This window comes from Phasianus colchicus, chromosome 2, assembly GCF_987193195.1.
Source record: "Phasianus colchicus chromosome 2, bPhaCol1.hap1.1, whole genome shotgun sequence".
Classification (NCBI taxonomy): Eukaryota; Metazoa; Chordata; class Aves; order Galliformes; family Phasianidae; genus Phasianus; species Phasianus colchicus.
In genome coordinates, this window is record NC_143437.1 from 6286837 (window position 1) to 6308122 (window position 21286).

General features: G+C 43.0%; 1 protein-coding gene across 1 annotated transcript; it reads right to left on the reverse strand.

Moving 5' to 3' along the window:
* Positions 1 to 1018: 1018 nt before the first annotated feature.
* Positions 1019 to 20945, reverse strand: BFSP1 (beaded filament structural protein 1). Its single transcript, XM_031603309.2, has 8 exons — positions 20575 to 20945; positions 14232 to 14292; positions 10074 to 10169; positions 9141 to 9233; positions 8372 to 8479; positions 6821 to 7041; positions 4735 to 4820; positions 1019 to 3691 (listed from the first exon to the last, which is right to left on the reverse strand). Exons 1-8 carry the CDS (start codon positions 20943 to 20945, stop codon positions 2763 to 2765), a joined length of 1965 nt encoding a protein of 654 aa, XP_031459169.1. The 3' UTR covers positions 1019 to 2762.
* Between the last annotated feature and the right edge of the window lie 341 nt (positions 20946 to 21286).

The window sequence follows — 21286 nt, forward strand, 5'->3', positions numbered from 1 at the left end:
TTCAGGGAAGGCAGCAGAAAGAGCATCATATGCGTATCAGAGGGAAGAATTTATATGTATGTATGTATTTATACATACTCCTGTAAGTCTAGGTGCACAGAACATCCCTGTGGTACCTCTTTATATTACATACAATATGTATACTCAGAGTATGTTACATACATTTTCTTATAAATACCTAAAGAATATATATGGTATGGTATGTATAACTCATACACACACCTCATTACCTTTTGCATGTGTGTGTGTGTTCAAAGAAACAGATAAAACTGGAAGATATTCATGGACTTCTGGAATGTGGAATAAGAAAAGTCCATGTGGAAATCTTAATGCGTGCATCCCTTTCCATTGCATTCATGTAATTTTGCAATTCTGTTCAATCATTAAATAACTTATTTAGCAGCAAAATTTTATGATTGATCGTATTTTCCTAGCGTTGACATACTGTATTAAGTGAAAGATCACAATAATGAGTGATAAGCAGAAATGGTGAGTTTTGCTATGGGTACATCTAAAGCTAGCTGTATGTGCAATACAGAGACCTACTTCAGATTCTTCAGAATTTTTGCATCAGGGAAATCACTGAAAAATATGTCAAGTTAGACTAAGTTTTCATGATATTGCTGATGGGAAATAAAGTTAATTTGTTAGCATTTATAATAAGAGGGAAATTGACACTCTTGAAACAGGTGAATATTGTTTAACCAAAGCCTCACAATGAGGTCTTATAATCCAAGTGAAATAAAGAGCTGTTGCAAATTGGCATGTCCCATCATCACTGCTTATCTGATGGCACATGGGAGGCACTGTGAGGTGACTTCCTAACCTCCTGCTTTTCATACTGATAAGGAAATTTATATCTCATCCTGGTTACTAAGAAAACAAACACGATCTTACAAGAGTGGACAGGAACAAGAGAAGAGCAGCAGGCTTGGTGTTAACTTTGTGGCAGGATGGGATAGAGAAAGATGCAGGCTGGAAAGAGCATTGGGCATTGCTTACATGGCTCAAACCCAGTGGCTCCAAGGGAAGCTCTGCAGACGTGTGATTGCTGAACTGCTGCTATCAGTGGGGAAGGGGATGCTCAAGAAGAAAGACATTGATATTTTTGCACTGTTTCGTACATAGTGGCAGTTCTGGCCCTAAGGAAATAATAGGATCTACCACAGCAGTATTTTTCTCTGGAGCACTTCGATGCACAAAAAATCCTATTTCCCTCTACCTCCCACCCATGTTTTCTGAGTAGGTTTTAAGCACACACAGCCCCACAGCGCAGCGTATGTGTGGTTTTAAAATAACCCCAGCTGTAATTTCTTACCATTCCTGCAGCAGTAGAAGACAGCTGGAAATCTCCTCATCTAGTTCTTCTTATCACTGAGGTGATAATGTATCTGCAGTACCCTATGTCTTATCCCAGGCTTTCCTGAATAAATGCTCACACATATTTCATTGCGATGCCTCAGCGTTAGTGTTTGAGAATCTGCATTTAAAGCAGTGGATAATCCATAAATCGTGAGATTTACTACACATTGCATCATTGTCATTGTGAACAATAACTTCCTACTGTTTTTTTCTCTATATGTTTAGAGAAAGATGAGGATCTGCCCACCGTCTGCTGCCATGGTTGTGGCTGGCAGCTCAGAGCACAACAGAATTCAGGCCTTATTTTAGATAGTGCTCTACATTAGCACATGCACAAAGATTTCTTCTGCTTTTTCTTTTCTCCTTTTTTTTTTTCTTTTTTGTTTTCCTGAGTTAAGGATTTCTGGAAGCTGCAAGAAGCTGATGCAGGAGTGCTGCTTTGTGCTTCTCCAGGCACACAGACGAGCAGCCCTTGTTCCCATGGAGCTTTGTGGCACTGCAAGCAAGCAGGATGCAACGGGATCACGCAGCAGCAGCAAACTCTGTACAATGCTACAATCCAAGGAAATAAGCAACAAGAAAAAATGAAACAAACAAACAGAGTCTTTTGAATTGCCTGCAGTCTGCTCAAAAGCTTGTTTGCGCTCGTAAATGCCTCAGTTATACTGGTGAAGGAAAAAATAACACCTTTAGAGTATTTTAAAAGGGTTTTCCCCTGCTTTATTTTGGTGGAACTTCAATTTTTATTCTGAGTAGATGTGCAGTAGGAGCTTATTTCAAGCACAGCAGGTTTGTCTCCATATCCACGAAGAGTGTTCTGCCAAGGTCACCTCTAGTTAAAAAGACAGCAAGTGAGAGAGATTTGGAATGGGTTAGAGAACTCAATTTCCAGCTCCTCCTTTGGAAAGACTCCTGCACATCTATCGGTTAACTTTTAGCAGTTCAGCCTGTTATTCAACAGTAAAGGCAACACACACCCACAGTGGGTACTTTCTGTAGAAGGCAAAGCTTTTATTAAATGAATCGGATGTCACAAGTTAACATTTGCAGCTGTCTGAGAGATGGGGAATCCTGTGGCAGCTATAGGAGAAGTAGAGGAATACGCACTGGCAAATCTGCCCTGGATACTTTGGAAAGCCAGGCAGCTCTGTAATGATGATTGATTTCAACTTGTCCTTATTGTGAAAATAAGTTGCATAGGATCTGCCCATTACTCCCTGTCCTGGAGCAGTCTCACATTTGTTACAACACAGGTGAGCCTACATCAGACAGAATTTTGCCATCAAAGTATCAATCTGTTCCATACCAAACAGCAAAAATCTCACTATTGTATCATTCGATCAGGAAAAAAAAAATTACATCATTTAATAACTATGCCAGACAAGTTGACTGCTTGTCATTTAAGAGCCTTTATCACCCGGTTTCTTCTTGCTCGTCTTCTCTATCATCGTCTCCACAATCATAGCTGTCTCTTCATATGTCTGAATTCTGTCATCTGAAAACTTCTCGATGGACTCCACCACCTCCACCTTCTCGTAGCTCACGGAGCCAGGCAAGCCTGCTTCCCGGAACAAGAGGCCCTCTCGGTCATGCTCTGCCTCTTGAAGTACTCCTGGCTCAGCTGGGCTTATCAGACCTGGGGAAGGAACTGCCTCGGGCTCGGAGACGTCTGGATACTTTGTGACTTGCTCAATTTTCCCCCTTATTTTGCCCCATTCAAACAGGTCTTCTTTCTCCTCCTCTTTCAGTTTATCTTGGGTTTCAATCTCGTCCCTCCTTTCACAGATGTCCCTTTTCTCTTTTTCTGATGGTTCGGTAGGTTCAGGCAGCTCAGGTATGGGCTCTACATCACCACCAATCGTTACCTTCCCATTGCTGGTAGAAACTGTGATTCCTCCCCCAGCTGGGATGGACGAAAAGCAAGGTTCTTCATAGCTTTCCTCCCCTGTTACCAGCACATAACGCCCTTTGGGGTGGGAATCAGCTTTAGCCTCTGGTCTCTTGTAAACTCTGATTTTCTCCCTCACAATGTTACACAATTTATCAAAGGCTTTACTTATCTGGGCTCCATCGGGTACGTCCTCTGGGACTGCTTCTTTTTCAACAAGTTCTAATTCCTCCTGCCCAGGTTCACATGTGACTGAACCTTCATGTCTAAATTCCAGCTGATCTTGGTCAAAAACTTCCACAGTTCTTTCATACATTTTTTCAGGCGAGTGCCCGTCGGTTATGTCTTTAGACATGATCTCCTTTTTCCTGGAAAGTTTCTTTGTCAGCGCTTTTTGTCTGGGCTTTACACTGGCAATCTCTTGCATAGCCTGGGTGATATCTAGGGAGAACAAAAACAAAGCAAACAACAGACAGTCCTGAACACAGCTGCTGCAAATGCTGGAGCCATCTCTCACTGCCTCAGGTAGAGAGCTGAATGCAGCAGCAAACGTGAGCACACCTCCTACTAGCACACATAAGACAGCCTCTCCTTTTGCTGGGACCCCCTTGGCCAAGCAGTCATTTTGCATCTGAGATAGCCACATCTATAACCTGAGGGTATGGCCTCATGCTTTATGGATCCTTTTCAATTAAAACAGCTACATGACACAGAACAGTTAGAAAAATTACACCTGTACTCCTAAAACCAGCTTGTCTTCATTCTGAGGGGTGGTCTGCTGACAGTAAAACTCCAGTGACCTTGGATTTAAGCTGCAGTGAGTGATGCTGTATGCCAGCACCTACCGCATCTTGCTATGAACAAGATTCTCTTCTTGTAAAGTGTGTCCTCTCTATTGGTCCTGTCCCTTGTCACTAGGTTTACAAGCATCCTAATTCAAACAGGCAATCCTACAACACCCTAGAAACACCTTATTTAGAAGTAACCATGTCAAGAACTGTGGAAATGTGGCACTGAGGGATATGGTTAGAGAGCATGGAGGGGACAGGTTGGGGTTGGACTTGGAGATCTTTGCAGTCTTTTTAACCTGCGTTGGCCCATAAACAGGACTAAAAAGCGTTCTCTGCCAGTCTGCTGATGCTGTCTGCACATGGCTGAAATGTGGGACAACAATTTGCAACAAGTCAGCAAAATAAACTCCAATCCTTCAGTAGTTTTAGGTGTCTTTTGACTTGGTTCTGTTGATTGGCCTAAGTAGAAAATTCCAAAAATAAGCAAAGAAATTAGTTGGCTTGGAGTTTTGGCCTTGGGACAGCTTGTCTCAAGGCCTGCTGAGGAAAGCTGAAATTGCTGCATTCACTTAGCAAGCAAGCCTTGAGTCAGACTGTCACAGCTGGTGTTTGTATGAAAGGCAAACGGAAAAACAGCTTAAATTACAGTGATGCTGCTCATGACAGACACAGGAAGACACGTCACAGGTTTACCTCTTCCCCTCGAAGCTTGAGGCTGGACAGGTCTATAGATCTGCGTGAAGAGTGTGACTGGCGTTCCTGCTATAGCAGAGTTCAACCTGCCGGAGAAGACGCGCAACAGTCAGACCTCTCCCCCTCATTTCCACCGTGAGCAAGTGAAATTGTGCAAAATTATTAAACATGGAGATTGAAGGAAGAATGTTTTTCTCTGTGGTGAGGAGTTATACAGAGAGTGGTGAGAGCCACACAGCTACAGTGCCTCCACAAGAGCTGGGATGTACACAGATAGTAAAGAACTGCAGCATCAGGTTGTAATTTATCGTAACACCTTGAAAGAAAGATTTGAAAGGCAAACTGTCCATCTATGCTTACCCAAAGCTGTGCCTCTGCAAGAGCTGCTGTACTTCAGCCTCCAGCAGTGCTTGGGACAAAACAGGGACAATGAGCCCTGCCCCAGAAGAAGGGGCAATATGATGCAAATGAGAAAGCAGACAGCCACACATCAAAAGGCACAGGTTTGTTTTTCCTTTTATATCATTTAAGAGTGGCTTCTTCTGTCATGGGAGAGGAAAAAAGCCTTAGCAAGTCTCTAAGTACTGAAAAATTAGAAATATTTAAGCTATTGATAAAGAACTGTTCCCATGCTGAGCTCCTCTTTGGCAAAGAAATCAGAAGGCACAAGGTTAGTCAGCTCCTGTGCTTTCTGAGCTTGACAGTGCATGGGAGAAGTCTTGGACCATAAAATTTGCTTCAACTGAAACCAACTTATACAACAGTCCCCAGTACAGTACTGTGAAGGAGATGCAAAACTGCACATGCAGCTTTTTCAATCAGTTGTCTCACTGACCCTCTGCAACACTTTTTTCTGTGTTTACCCTGGAGCTGGCTGAGTATCTCATAGAAAAAATGCCATCCTTTGCATCTGGTATCCAAGATATGTTCATATGCATTATTTAACCTCTATAGTATAAGAGTAACTTTGTATCAAAGGAAAAAATAAGGGCTGCAATGGCGTTACCTATGCTCTCTTACAGCCAAACCTCTAGGAGGTCTCTGTGCAGTGGGGATTTTTCTCTTTGAGGTAACTGAAATAGATGTGATTTTTCAAAGAATGAAGGACTGACAAAGCTTTCCTGAACAGCACAATCTCTCTGAACCAGTCAGAGATTGTATTCATCGAATGACATCATCACTTTGTAAAAGCTGGACAGTAAAATATGAAATTGGGTAATGTTTAGACATTACCTGCTAATGCCTGACTTCGGAAGGGCAAGAGGAAAACTGAGCAGTCTTTTTTGGAAAATATTTGTGGAGTTGGTAGTATTAAGGGTTAAAAATCAAAACAAAACAAAACAACAAAACAATGAGAGGCTGGCTTATATGAAATCACCACATCCGTGGCCTTACCAGTCTGCTCTGACAGAATTTGAGAGAGTATTTCTGCCTGTTGGGAGGATGTGAAGACACTCCGATGGGTATCTCTGTGCCTAGCCTTGGGCTGCAGCTCCTCCCGCAGTCAGGAGAGAGGGCCAAGGCATGGTTTTCAGTGCAAAAAATGACCCTACTGGATACCCCTCATCAGAACACACTGTCCAACATGAGATGCAGAAAGTCAGCCTCTGGAGAAGCAGATGGTTGACAGCAGAGGGTGCCAGAGCTCCTCGGTAGACCTCAACACAATCCAAAGCTTTGCACATATCTTGCACCCTGTTCCCCTCCCTTGCTATGGATTTGACGTGCAGGAGAGATTTGCTTTGCAAAACATTTGCTCTGCCTGCCCAGAATGCTCCAGCAAGGGTGACTGCACACAGGCAGCAGAGAGAGCATTCAGTTGGCTTCCACGTGGTTCTGACCTCTGCGCACTGAAAGGAGAAGCACAGAATGGCTCTGACCCTTTCTTTGGTAGGGACATGAGTAGGTATTGCATCTGTGTAGACTGTTGTTGGAAAAATACCAATGAAAGATGTGAAATGACCGTGGGTAGATCAAATGCCCTTGAAAATACTACAGTTTTTTTTGTTTGTTTGTTTGTTTGTTTTTCAAATGTGGTAAGAGAGACCCCTGAGCCCTCCAACAGAGTGCAGGAACCCGGCCTTACCGGCTGTCCTCATTCTCAATGATTCGCTTGTAGCGCTCCAGCTCGTTCTCCAAGGACTGCTGGTAGATCACCAGCTGGCGGCAGTCAGTCGTGTACTTCTCCAAGGTCCTCTCTGCTTCTTCTATCCCCTTCCTGAGGTTCTCAATCTGCTCGTTGTAAAGCTGAATTTCGTCGTCATAACTCTCCTGGGTGTTTTTTATCGCTTGTTCCAGCATAGTTGTCTGGCAAACAAAGTTGGGGAGTAACAGAATCAGCTTTGAATTATCGGGTATCCCCCATCTGACAGGTATTTCAAAGGGGATACAAGGCAAGACACGATCTATTGAGCTGCACTGCTGACACACAGAGGTAAACAAAAGTAACATCTGTGCAGTAAGTCTGAAGTGCCAGTCACTGAGATGTACACTAACCAGGAGGTGGCGATGAGGCCCTTCCAAAGCAAGGGATGGAACTAAATATGTGGGCTGTTTCACCAAATCTGTTCTCACTTTCATCTGCTGTTTGGCTAATTGTTATAGTTCATCTATCGCTTGGGATTTTTTTCCTTTTGCAAGCATCTTTTATTAAAGAGATGCATTCACAAAAACGTGATGAGGCTACAACTGGTTAACGGGTTCTTTAATAATTGAATGATTTCTGCATTTTACAGGCAGGATTTCCAGAAACCTTTTAAGAGAATAAATTTAGGATCTAAGTCCCCTAGCACTGATTCAGTTATACTGTAGTGTAAGAGCTCTGATGAGTGTACAGGTATATATTCAGTGCTGAGAAGGTGGAACTGATAAACTCACTGCAGCATAGTTCTCATGTTCAGAAAATGAAAAGCAAAGGACCTCAGTGACAATTCAGCCATCAAATCCAGCCTTCATTGTCGCAAGCAACCGTATCATCAACTTCCACACAAAGCTATTTAACTCTTAATCTAAAGGCCTGAGAATGAACCAATTAAGATGTAATGAGATATGAAGATTTGATTTTGAAAGCAGCATGATTAATTTCCCACACAGCATGCTTCTTCAGGTGCCAGGAGATGGCTGATTTTCTCCTCAAATCTACATGGACTTACAGTCTCACTTGTTACTCTATTGATTCTTGCCCTTCCCAGAGCCCATATGTCCTTTCCACCAAAGCATCAGACTTGAGAAAGAGTCCAGGGGTATCGCTGTCCCTGAGTAACATGGTGAGAAAAACTACACTCAGCTGCTGCTGTGGCTGTCAAAAGGAGTTCAAAATCCCAGTAAAAGCTATTTTATGTTGCTACAGTCATCCTCTCTCATATATAGAGAACTGATATCTTGAGGCCTAAAAGAAGCTGCACCTGGAGGGGATGTGGTGATCATTCTCCAGTCCTATCTATCTACTAAGAAAACATTCCACTTCACAGATGTGCCATATGCAATTCTACATGACTGGTTTCTGTTCACTGTAGCCTCCTTCTGCTGTTCCATCTCCTGTCCCCTCTGTCCTCTCCTCTTTTCTCTTTCAATTTTTAACATGTGCCCATAGATACCATAAAGTCGTGGTTGCATTTATGTCTAACAGTGGCAGTACCTCTGTCTGCAGCTTGTATTTTTGAGCCTGTAGCTGGCAGAGGATGCTCTTGTATTCCTCCAGTTGGCTCTGCAGAACAGGGATCCTCCTTTCTGCTACAAGTTTTTCCTGGTTGGAAGAAAACAACATGTGTGCAGGAACGTATGTTTCTATTAAATAAAGTTACCACTGAAAATAAACCATAAACGCAAACAGAAAATGACAACAGATGAATGAAAAGTTGGGTACTGAACCTCAAGAAAACCCTTCCAGCATGACAAAAAAAAGCTGTGATACAGCAGTGCTGTAAAAGCACAGCTTGTACTGAAAGTAGACTGTTTGTGTCTTCTTCTAATAAATGTCCTTCATGCAGCTACTCAGATTGGTGTGAATTACCAAGTTTTCATCCTGTTTGTAGCTATTTATCTACAATTATTCACATAATGCCTCTCACAACAAGATTTACTCTCTCTGTAAATATGCATACATCCTGCCAGCTCCAGCTCACACTGAAAGCAAACTACTTCCACCACCTTTCGTCTACCCATTTTTGCAGTTAACACCCATGCTGACATGCACCTGTCTAACACATTGTCCCTTCTCTTGCTCACTTCAGTTTCCCAAAGCTACAATTAGGTTTTTTCTCATGATCAATATTCAGTCCTTAATCACATTTGTTGCAGTTTTCATCTAACTAGCTGGGAGATCTGGTATGCTTTAGGAATCAATATGGATTATTTTTCACTCAGTACAGACCCTGCAGCATGCATTTACCAACAGCAACACTTACCTCAGATATGCCAGTAGTTATAGGGGACACGCGAGGGGTTGTCTGGATGATCTGCTGTAAAATGTTGACGTAGGTCTGGATTTCCATGAGGTTCTGTGGCAAAGCAAAAAACATTTTTGTCAGAAAATATCATAGCTGCCTGTAATGCTCTACTCTGAGTCTTACTCTTAGATATTTATTTATTCCAACACATGGAAGTCCAGATCATGTTAAGACTTGTTTTTGCCAAGTAATTTTAGGCTTGGTTTAAACTGCTTGTGTCCTAAGAGATTTACTGTACTTGGGGTATTACAGGTATAGGTTACAATGTACTACACAGTCTTAATTAAAGGCGATGTGACTTCCAGTTTTACAGGACCAAACAGTATCTCTGCACTTTGCACAGGTCTTAAAAGAGAAGCTGCTTCTTTCAAAAGTGGCAAAGATGAGGCTCTGGCCTGCTACAAGATCCCACTGCCCTCCCAAGGAGAAGGGGAATGCATCTATTAGAGTTGGCAGCAACTTAATTTTACAGCCACAGGATAATGTCCACTGACTAACCAGAATGCTCTAGCCCAGAAAATCAGGATCCTCCCTTTCACAAACCCAATAGCTTCCTAGCATGAAATGTAAGACAGCCTGATCAGCTTGCTGGGTTGAACTGCAGAATCATAATAGAATATCCTCAGCTGGAAAGGACCCACATCATGGTAACAGGTCAAGAAATTCAAAACATTGCTACTGCTGTAGATACTGGATTCTGAGTAAGTCAGTTTGAATGCTTTCAGCCACCTAATTATTGCTGTTGTGATCACTGATGTCATATAAATTACACACTAAAACACAAACTGGATTTCTTTTTATTGGCCTCTGGAACAGACCATGGAGAGGATAAAGCTTCACATGTGTCTCTAGAAGAAAGCTCTAAAAAAGATGGCAAATCCATCCAGTTACCTTCTTATATCTGTCTTTTGTGGCATTAATGTCATCCTGCAGGAACTGGGACTCGATCTGCAGCTCCAGGTTGCACAGCAGTGCTTCATCTGCTTCCTGCAACGCACAAAGAGACACGGACATGCAGTCAGTACACAGGGCTGGAGTGCCACTGATCCACCATGCGAGTCGCTTCACTGGTGTATGGAGAACTAAAGTCTGCTGGGAGAAATAAAAAGATTTTGAAAGCAATGAACAATAAGCACTTTATACATCGTGCTCTCCCATTGTACACACTGCTCTTCTGCATAAATATAATTTATGGGACAATTTAGCACAGGCAGTGTCAAAACATGCTCACTGTATGCTTTATGGATGCTGGGATAGACACAGTGAAATACTGGTTGGTGATGCTAAAAGACTGCAGTGGGGCATGAATCTTAAACAGATGACATCAACAGAGTAAGGCATTGATTTCTCTAGTGCTTATGATAGGGCATCTTGAGTCATTTTTAATATTCTCAGCAAAAAGTCCCCTTGAAAACAAACAGACTGGTCCAAACTATTTCCACTTCTCCTTTTGGTGTTTTTTCATATATCACAAATATTTGTCAGACTTGGAGCCATTTCTGGAACTAAAAATGACAGATGAGCAAGACCCAAAAAGTTGGTCTGCTGCAGAACTTTCTGTTATTTATACGTCAAGGTCTCAAACTCATCCTTGGCGCTAGAGATAAGAACAGAGCAAGAAACCTGAATTTCACCATCAGTGTCACTCGTGGTAGTTCCAAAGTTGATGTTTCTCAATTTTTTGTTTCTCAGAAAACTTTGCCATACTTCACAGGACTCTGACTGCATAGTTCATTGGACTGAAAACTGGTGGATATAAATCCTGACTACTATAGCTGAAAAATCCCCACTGAGCATCACGCCATTGTACCAAAACATGAGGCTATGCATTCCTTCCCCAACTTCCAACTTATTTAGAAAAGGAAAAGATTAAAGAGGAGGAGAGCTGAGCCAGTGTCACCCCTCATTTTGCTTTTTAAGGGCAAGAGATTTTTGACTCTTGTTACTAAGATAACAAGACCGAAAGCTGCCCCATTGAAATGATGGACGTGCCATCACTGTGTAATTCTGTTTCAGTGAGCAGATCATGGGTTGAAGATAAAATGCTAAAATCTACGGGCACAGCATGTGACTGGTAGAAGGGGATTGTTCTTTTTTAACATGCACAGCATGCGCTATTCCAAAAATGTGCAGATGCTGCTGTTCCATTATGCTGCTGAGCCTCCCAGCCAGGCCTGCTGACACACTGGGAGGCTGCCCATGGACCCACTCTGCTCCAGAGCCATCTCTCTGCTTTGTGAGGCAGTAGCTCACCCAGACCAGCATGTTCGCAGCCAGTCATCATGACTGCACCCTGCTTTTCTGCATCCACTGCCATCCCATTGAGTAGAAGATCAGTGCAACAATGGTGACGTTAGGAGGCTTGTGGGCAGCCAAAAAAGCCCCTCGGTCCTTAGGTAAGCACATATTTCTGCATGTAGTAAGCAAAAGCAGTGTTCAGCTTCCCAAACATTCCTTTAAAGGGGGAAAATTTTCCCTTTTTCTCCTTCTTTCTAACAGACTTGTTTCATTGACGATGCCTTATAATAAAACAAGACAGTGCCTACACATCTGCTCCTGAACTTTGCAGTATTTGCTATTCACTCCACTTCCAAGCAAAAACCATTCTGCCTTAGGTGCTGATTCCAGAAAGTTGATCCAAGTGATAAAGAAGCATCACCAGAGTCACTGTTTGCTGATTTCCAAACTGATTCTCCTTCTATCTGAAAAGGCAAATGCTTACATCTGCTCGTGCACATTTCTAGGCTATATCTTGGGCACTATGCATACAGTCAACCGTGCTCTCTTCACTGTTTGGTGCCCCAAAGCAAGGAGCAGCGTAGCTGTAGTCTGGGTTAAAAACACTTCCTGCAGCTCAAGATCACATTGGCTGTGCCTGGAGAGGTCCATCAGTCCTCTTTTCTTCAGCCACAAATCAGCTGAGAGGAATAATGAAGGTGGACCCAGCAGCTCCAGCTATGCCTTACGAAATATTGACCTCCAGCAATGTTTTTAAGAGTTCACAGGGTGTGTGAGAGCTCTGCTAGCACATTGGGAAATAGCATTGACGCAGGAGGTCTATAGTTCATTGGAGACGAAAAAGCTAACACACATTTTCTTAATATATATAAAGAACATGCCATCGTGACTGTGCTCACACGAAACATCTCCCACTTGTCCACCAAAAATCCACCAGCAGTTGTTTCTCACTTACAGAAGATGAAGGGGAAGTTGTGAGAAACAGAACTGAGGAAAGATATACTACAGCTTCCTTCACTCACGTGAGAGCTATTAGCAAAGGAGAATGAATTGGGCTGTCCCACAGACCTGGTCTGGAAACTTCCTAAATATGTTAGTAAACTTTTATCTTTTCTCTGACCATTTATTATTATTAATATTTCTTTGGGATTAGTTCAGGAAACAGCAGCCCTGTGCAACCATTCCTTATGTTGCACTAAGAAAGGAACAAATCATGAGCTTTTTGCCTTCTTTTTGTTTAGAAACCCGAATGTACTTAGCAACAAATGTATTTTCTCCAGTCTTATTGTGGGCTATATGATCTTCATTCTCCAGAAGACTAATAAATGGGCTCTTTCTGCCCCTGTGTGTGTAGACTTAAATTCAGAGAAGAGCTGTCTTCTGAATGGAACTATTAAATGCACCTAAGTATGAATTTGCAAAATCACATTGAATGCAGAAGAATCAACACAAATTTCAACACTAGGTCCCAAAATGAATGCAGGAGCCATCTGGTGATGCTCTAAAGGTGTGCTAGACAGTAGATCCTCCAAGTCCCTGGTCTTAATGAAAAATTCATGAAGTCCTGAGGACAGCTGAGGCTATGGGCTACGGATAGCATGTGCTGCATAACCAGAATCAGGCTTTCCTTGCCATCCCATCTGGTTAGATTAGCCATGTAAGCATTTGCCTGAAGTATCCCTCTAAAACATTTTTCCCCTGTAATTCAATATCTTTCTGTTTTATTAGAGGCTCCATAAGATTTCCAGAACATCATTCCCAATCTGAAATCTTCCATCATGCAAAATAGAGCACCTATTTTGAATTACATCTTTAGAAATAGGCACTAAGTGAACTATTGGAGGATTCTTAAACACCAGTGATCCTTCACCTGAACAAACTCAACAAAATGAGACACCAGCATCATTGCAAACACATATTTAGCCCTATATTAAGATAATTGTCTGTAAGCAGCAGGAAAGAACATACACGCAAGAGCCAGACTAGAAAAGTTCTTTGCCAACACTTACCAAGAAGGCAACTGTCAATAAAACAACAAAACTAATTAAGACCTCAACAGAAGATGAGGGTTATAATCCTGGCACTGCCTTAGCCTACTTGCCTTAACACCTTCTGGCTTAATTAACACTACATCCTTGCTTTGAATACTCGTATGCATGCCACTATGGTGCTCCTTTTCCTATTTCTAAAGCACTAGAAACAGCTTTAAAATGACATATAACCTTAAATAAAAGGGTAACTTGGATAGAGTCTTCTGTGTTCAAGAGATGTTCTGTGAATTAGTTCCATGACAGCTAAAATAAATCCTTGCACTGCTCCTTAGATCACTGCAGCATGATGGCAGCTGGACATGGTGACTATGGGCTCTGGACTCCTTTTCCATGTACAGAACAAGGATGCATGGCCATGCTGGGTGGGTGGCATCAGCCTTTCCTGTGTCTACTTGTGCTCAACCCACAAGGGAGAGGTTGGCTGGCTCTGACAGGTTAACAGCCAGCATAGAGCAAATATATATACATATAAACAGGCTGTACATGAGAACTCTTGGGTAGAAGATACTTAAAAACTAGAAATGGAAGAAAAAATGGCAATGAAAAGTTCTTTATTTCTTTCCCACTTTGCTGGGTATTTATCCATACCTTCTGACTGTGCTCATGTGGAACTTTCCATTCTGCTGACACTGATGCTTTAAACAAATTCAGATAAAAAGCAGCTAGGCACCAGTAAGAATTCCCCAAGGTTCCTAAACAGTCAAAAAATCAAAGAGAAAAACTGACAAAGACCTTTGCTTTTCCATTTTCCCAGGTTTACCTTATTCAGGCGTTCAAGGGTCTCTTTTAGCTTCTGCTGATATTCACGTTCATTTCGGTACCTGCAAAGAGAACAAAGGATACGAAGTGCAGCTGCCCATCCTTCTACAAACTGCATTTTTAACTGCCCTATCGTGCACAATATATGTTTCACAATAATGCAAAAGACGAACCTTGAGAAGTCCCAGAAGATTTATTTATCCATTACTATTACTTTTTTTCCCCCCCAGCTGCTGAGAATAATTCTAGAACTTCTTGTATCTGGCTTACAGAGAAACAGGTAACAGAAAGCCACATACTTGCTATCACGTTGTCACAGGAAGCCCAAGAATTAGATTATTTACAATAAAAGTGTAATGGATTGGTGTTGGGCTACAGTGACCACCTCTCATCAGTGACTACCACATGGGTAGTAATCTGGCACATTAGCATTTCATAGAATCATTAGCATTTAATTACATTAGCATTTAATTACACTGTATTGTTGATTTGATTTTCTGATCTAACTGGTGTTATTCAATAAAAATAACAGAAACATGAAACAAAAGTTGCAATTTTGTACACTGATTGCATAAGAATAATGTTTTTCTATTTGGATGCATTGATGGATTAAGTTTTATGTCCTCTTCAATATCAATTCATACAATAGTTTAGTTGAAATCACATTTCAGTCTTAGTATGGACTGCATTTAGCCAACAACTCTTATGCTTTTATAAAAATTCAGTGAGTGCATAATGTGTATATTTCTATACAGAGTGAACAATGGGTGTATAATGTGCTTATTCACTGCCCCCTGTTCATTGCTGGGGGTTGGACTGGATGGCCTTTAAGGGTCCTTTCCAACTCCAATGATTCTGTGATGCTATGAAATGGCTGGGCCTCCTCTGCTGAGCTGCTGTTTTCTAACAAAACTAAAACAATGTCATTTTGCCAAACTGCAGTAACACAAGTTTTACTTCTAAGGGTACAACCAAGAATATTCAACTTCAAAAGCAAGACTGCATTTGTTTCTGCTATTTATTAAATAAATCACCTCCAACAAATTTTCTATCTTAAAAATATTTTGTGGACGCTTGACATTTTCTGGCAACTGGGCAAGAATAAAGCAGATTGTGCCAGGCTACAATATAAAGATGCATGGCTACAATATAAAGATGGATTTGTACTCCTAATAATATGCAAAATTCCAACAGTGCCAAGGTCTAAATTTCAGCCCCAGTGCCATTCAGGCCTTTTCTAACCTGGCTAGCTGTGAGGTCCTCACTCAAAAATTCTTCCAATGACTAAAATGCTCAGCTGCATTTTCCTTGCTTCTCAAATAACCCAAATCTCTGCTGTGTCACATACACAGAAATCCACCTGTCAGCCATGAGCTGTGGATAACTGTTAGTTTTCTATTATTATTCTCTGAATGAGGATTGCTTTTAAGGGATTTTAATGTACTGCGTAAGCTCAGTGCAAGAGTGTGAAGGACCTCTTAGAAATGCTTCAGAGATTTCATGATGCAACATGCAAGCCTCTGTGCTGCTGAAATGTATGCTAGTGGCTAATAAGCTGCATGCTCTTACACTTCTAACCTGATGTCCAAGTTCAAGCAATTAGCAGGACATGTTTAAAGGAGGTCTGCATTTTTTAGATAGCTGCTAGCTGACCTTTCCTTGACCTTAAGAGCCATAAGACTCATCTGCTCCTTTAAATGAACAACGAAAAAAATCCTCCTCATCCAGACAAATAGCTTTACAGATTTAACAAATGTTTTTGCTCTCTGTTTAGAAAAAGCATTATTCATTGTTTTTTTTGCACAGAAGAAAATAAATGGAGTGGAGGTGACTGCCATGTTCAAACACAGCAGAACAGAGCTGTAAAGGATCCCATTAGCTCACCTTTCTGAGGTTAGTAGCTCCCTGCTGGGGTACTTACAGATATTTCTTGAGCTCCTTGAGCCCTTGCACAGCTACAGGCATCAGCCCTGTGTGACCAATGGCTGTGCAGGAGGGAAGCCTGACTCTGGGCTTCATTCTCTGCTGGAAAGCGATGCTGCAAACAACTTTTCCCATCTTCTGCTGTCAGGCTGAGGCTGTTCCTGAAAGATGTGGCAGGGAAGGCCTCTCTCGTGCACACCTTGTCTCTGATGCAATGCAAGGGCTGCCTTCTCTCCACAGAGAAAACATTCACAATACATCCTAGTGAGGTTCAGCGGCCAGATACTCAATTTGGTGTCAAGTCTGTGCCTTTAATATACAGAGGTACGGGAATGATGCCTCTCTGTTGAGCCCTACTGAGTTTTTTCCAGCAATACAGGAAGCTTCTCAGCACATCACAAGACAAGACAAAACTTTTCTACTAGGTATAAGTTTCCCCGAGGCATTTCACCAGCCTTTTCTCAACAGAAACAGCAGTCATTTGAGCACCAAAGAGAGCACAAACTGAAAAGTGCCAGTCCTATGAGGATGACAGACAAGCTAATAAGGATTGTATTTCACACCCTAAAGGCTGGGACGAGCCCTTTGTGGGCTCTGCTCTGCTGATTTGTGAGCAGATTGCTACCTGCGTTATTACAAAGCTGCTACCAAAGTGCAAGATTTCAGCACTGTGAGGAGTGCGTGGAGGCAGACAGGACCTCCTCACCTGCAGGATAAAACTATGGCCAGAGTAGCAGCAGCAGTGCAGAGACAACCCCTGCTGACAAGGCTTGAAGACAGCTTTGCCAATGCTCATCAGCCATCATCAGCTCAGTCCCAGCTCTGGTGTTACCTGCTTTCATTTCCCCTCATCGGTGTCCAAGCTGACACCATTGGGTGTCAGCTTGTCTGAGCATCACTGTGCAGATAGGAGCCCATTTCTATGTCTGGTGACTTCCAGGGAATCATGCAGCATGCAAAACCCACAATATTAGCACTGAATGAATTTTAAAAGGGATGATCGATTAGCAAGACTTTTAATTCCTGAAATTAATTAATCCTGCTCAGTCAAGGATGTTAAAATCTCGGTTTTAGCATCTTTCTAGATATCACAGAGAGAGAAATACAGTCCTTTCCCACAAACAGATGTACTGCTGCTGTAGTAACGATGCTCTATAAAAATTAGCATAATTAGCCCTTTTATGAGTCGCATCCAAACAGTTCCTCACTGTGCTTTTTTTCTAACTTCAAGGGAACAAATTCTCCCCTGGCACAGTTTGAACTATTCACGTTGATGTGAAAAGCTATGGACGTGCCTACAGAGGGTTTAAAAATAAATTTAAACCTAGAATATACTTTCCAGTGGTTCGCACACCTCTAATTTTACAGACAAAGTGGTCCCAGGGTGTACTGTATGTATTATAAATCTATTTCCCTAACGGTGAATGTGAGTAAAAGAATGTATTGTGAGAGTTAAAACTCTTTGCCTTGGTGAGAAGCACAGACACACTGGAACAGGTTGCCCAAGGAGGTTGTGGATGCCCCATCCCTGCAGGCATTCAAGGCCAGGCTGGATGTGGCTCTGGGCAGCCTGGTCTGCTGGTTGGTGACCCTGCACATAGCAGGGGGTTGGAACTGGATGAGCATTGTGGTCCTCTTCAACCCAGGACATTCTATGATTCTACGATACGATTCTATGATATGATTCTATGATTACTCAGCACACAACTCTCTAAGAGATATTATCAATCCTAGCACACCAGAAGTCAGTGCTTTATGTTCCAAAATGAATCAAGAAACCCTGACGCTGTGCTGCTGACTGAAGGCATAGGCAGGTAGGAGAGCAGCTTTGCAGTGCTGGAGCATTTCTGGCTGCAGGAGCGTGGCACAGCCCCAGCACAGCACAGATGGTTATCACTCCATATTTGAGGAGCAGAAAGCACAGGCGTCAGGATAGCTGTGAGCAGGAAATAGGGTGAGCACTCAGGGTGCACAGTGCTGGGGCACTGACCTTGTTTTAAATGCAACCAACCTTATTTTACAGTCTTTAAGGAGCTTTCACACCTGTTCTGCAAGTCAAATTCAACAGCTTCCAAAAGCGAAAAAACAAAGCCCAAATTCACCTTGGAATTGCTCAGGTTGGAGAAGATGCGTCCAAGAGTCCAACCACAACCTAACCATACTACTCTAACTCTAACAAGCCTCCATTAAATCATGTTCCTTGGCTACATCCATGCCATCAGAAGTTCAAAGTTCAAAGCTACAGATATATAGAAGGCCATTGCAGTGGAAGGGCAGTGGCTGCTTTTTGACCAAACTGCCTCTGATTATCCCACAGAGTTTCCTTTTTACTTCTGATTACTGCTGCTGAGTGAACATTGCAGGGCTGTGTGATGAGACACCAACTAATTTTTCTGAGAAATCACTAACTACCACTGCACCAGGTCCTAAACCTCCTATTCTAAAAGCACAGTGCTTTCTGTGAGTATTGCTGACCTCCAGGCATTCTTCCCCCCCCATTCACACCCTATGCAGAACACTGCTAACAAAAAGCAAGTGATGCTGTGTCAGATCCTGCTGATGGGGAGCTGTGCAGGTCACTAATCCACAGAGCATGCAGTTGGATGCAGGAATCTATAAAAAGTATTTCTGTCCATTTTGCACACATTTTTTAACTAATAGGCAGCTGGCACCGAGTTTAGTCAAAATCTCATAGACACTGCTTAATTAAAACATACAAAAAAAGTATCAAAGTTGACAGTTAAATTACACCATTGGCTCTTAGCTGAATTTCCTGCTCACAGTTATTGGAATACAGAGCTGCCTAATCTGGCACTCATTACTCATTGACTCACAGCCAGGGAGTCATGAATTTCTGACCACTTCCAGCACTAAGCCTCAGTGCACCTGCATGGGTTGACCTCTGTTGTTGCAGATGAGAAACAGAGATGAGGGGTGGGGATTTATTTGTGCTGCAGCTCCCACAAGCTCTTTGTGTGGCAGCTTGCTGGTACTGGGTTGGAGCTATTGATATTTATTTATTTTGGCTGGCTCATTTTTTTGCCCCATGAATAGCTGTGGCAGCACTGCAGAGCAGCATGCTGGGCTCAGGAGGGCAGGATGAGCATGTGTTTGGGTGGTTATGGCTGCTGGGAGCGATGGATCATCAAACTATGGCATCAAGATGGTCATATTGCCAATTGCTTCACACCTGCTTTCTGGCTCTTCCCAATTGTGTGAAGAAAACCCAAACAAACCCAAACAATTGTAGAAACTGAAGGGAAATACAATCAGTCTTATACTTACTAGTCCAGAGGAGAGGGAAACCCGTAGAGGAACAGACTGAAAAATTATGCGATTTGGCTAAGGTCAGACCAGAGTCTGTGGTGGTGACAGGGGATGAAATCTCAAGTGACTCATATATTTCTGCAGCAGCAAGACAGTGCTCCTCCAGCTGATTCACCTCCTCCCTTCTTAAACATGTTTTTGGTGAGTTCAGTGAGCACTGCCTGGGAGCAGCTGTGTTTCTATCAAGACCGTTTCTTGAAAATACTTTATTTGCCTCCTTCCTATCCTTGTTAGTGAGAAGTGTTTCTAACCCAAAGTGGCTTACATGGTCTTCCTCTCTCACCCTTTGGTGGGGAAGTGAAAAATTTCACTTCAGCTTGTCTACAGCTGCCAAATTTTCCCTTCTCTTCCATCATCAGTCCATTTATCAGCAACATTCACCAGGTCTTGCTGTAGAAGTAATTAAGCAACATGGCCAAAACTGGCTGCTGCTGAAGAGAAGGGACTACGTGTGTCTGGAGGCACTTGCTTGCTTCACCCCTAATTCTCCTGCTCTTATTTAAAATACCAATGAAGCTAAAGAGAAATGAAGTTTGAGGAATTTTCTCACAGGTATTGCTTAAGTAACATGTCCCAGAATACTGGGACACGAGAGAAAAAAGGAATGTAACTAGGCAAATCCCTCTCACATACCAAGAAAAATAATTACTTTCTCTTTTTTCATCCTGCATCCGTAGAGGCTGGCCCAGGTGATTTACAACATCTGTAAATAATAACAGTTTCTGAGAGATGTCCTAAGCGTTTCAGGAAGTGTTTGGAGTCTTGTAACTTTGTGCTAGACACAGACACATGGCTCATTTTGTGCCAGGATGGTTTTCTAATGGGTCTTTTCCCTGTTGGCAGCTCAGAGCACAGCACTGCTAAAGCTAAGAAACGACAGCCGTGTGCCATGGTGAAGGAACACTGCCCCCCTAGTCGCATGAGCACGAAGAGCAGAGCAGGTGCTCCCTACACACTGCATGCTATCCCTGCCTACAAGTCTGAAACACGAGGAGAGACATCACCATGCAAGAGAAGCAGCCAGCGACCAAACCTATCCTTAGGACACAACTACAGAAGCAATACTACCTCCTCCCTCCCTCCTCCAGCCTTACTTGTTGCGGTACTCATCAAGCATACGCTGGGCATCCTTCTCCTCCCGCTCCAGCTTGGCCCGGTCGGACGCCAGCTCCCGCATCCGTTGGCGGTTGAACTCGATCTGCCCGGCGAAGGCTTCGTCCAAGCCCACCAGCTCATCCATGCGCTGGAAGGTCTCCAGCTGCTTGCGCAGGATGGTGTTGCGCTGCTCCAGCACGCGCGCCCTGTTGATGTAACTGGCGAAGCGCTCGTTGAGTTCCTGCAGGTTCTCCAGGCCTTGGGCTTGGGCCAAGCTGTCAAATTCGGGGGAGCCCCGCAGCTCATCGTAGGCGTCCGAGCGTTCGTACTTCTCCTTGCGAACCTCGCGGAGGAAGCTGCTCCTGTACATGGCTTCGGGGGGGCTGTGCGGTGCCGGTGTCCCCTCTTCCGTGCCTGCCTGTCTCTCCAGTTTGGATCTGATTTGTGTCTGGGGGGTTTGGGGAGAAAGAATTGACCATAATCACCCCCCAGATGATTAGGACTTGTCTCCAGGGCGGTTTGTGGCACTAAAGGCATCATCTGCAGCAGTGAACTAAATAAATCCCGATGGCCCCGCCTTGGGGCTGCCCGTCCAGGCGTCAGCAGTTCAGAAGAGCTTTCTTTTTCAGAGTTGCAATTGCATAGGCAGAATAAAAGAGAGCAATGTCCAGCTTTTGCCTGGTGGATTATCCATGGACAACAAAATGAGCG

Coding starts and splice junctions, on each gene's coding strand:
- BFSP1 (XM_031603309.2), bottom strand. CDS start 20,945: ATGTACAGGAGCAGCTTCCTCCGCGAGGTTCGCAAGGAGAAGTACGAA. Junction 10,170..14,231: donor CCCTTGAACGCCTGAATAAG/GTAAACCTGGGA, acceptor TGTGCGTTGCAG/GAAGCAGATGAAGCACTGCT. Junction 3,692..4,734: donor TCAAGCTTCGAGGGGAAGAG/GTAAACCTGTGA, acceptor TGTTCTCCCTAG/ATATCACCCAGGCTATGCAA.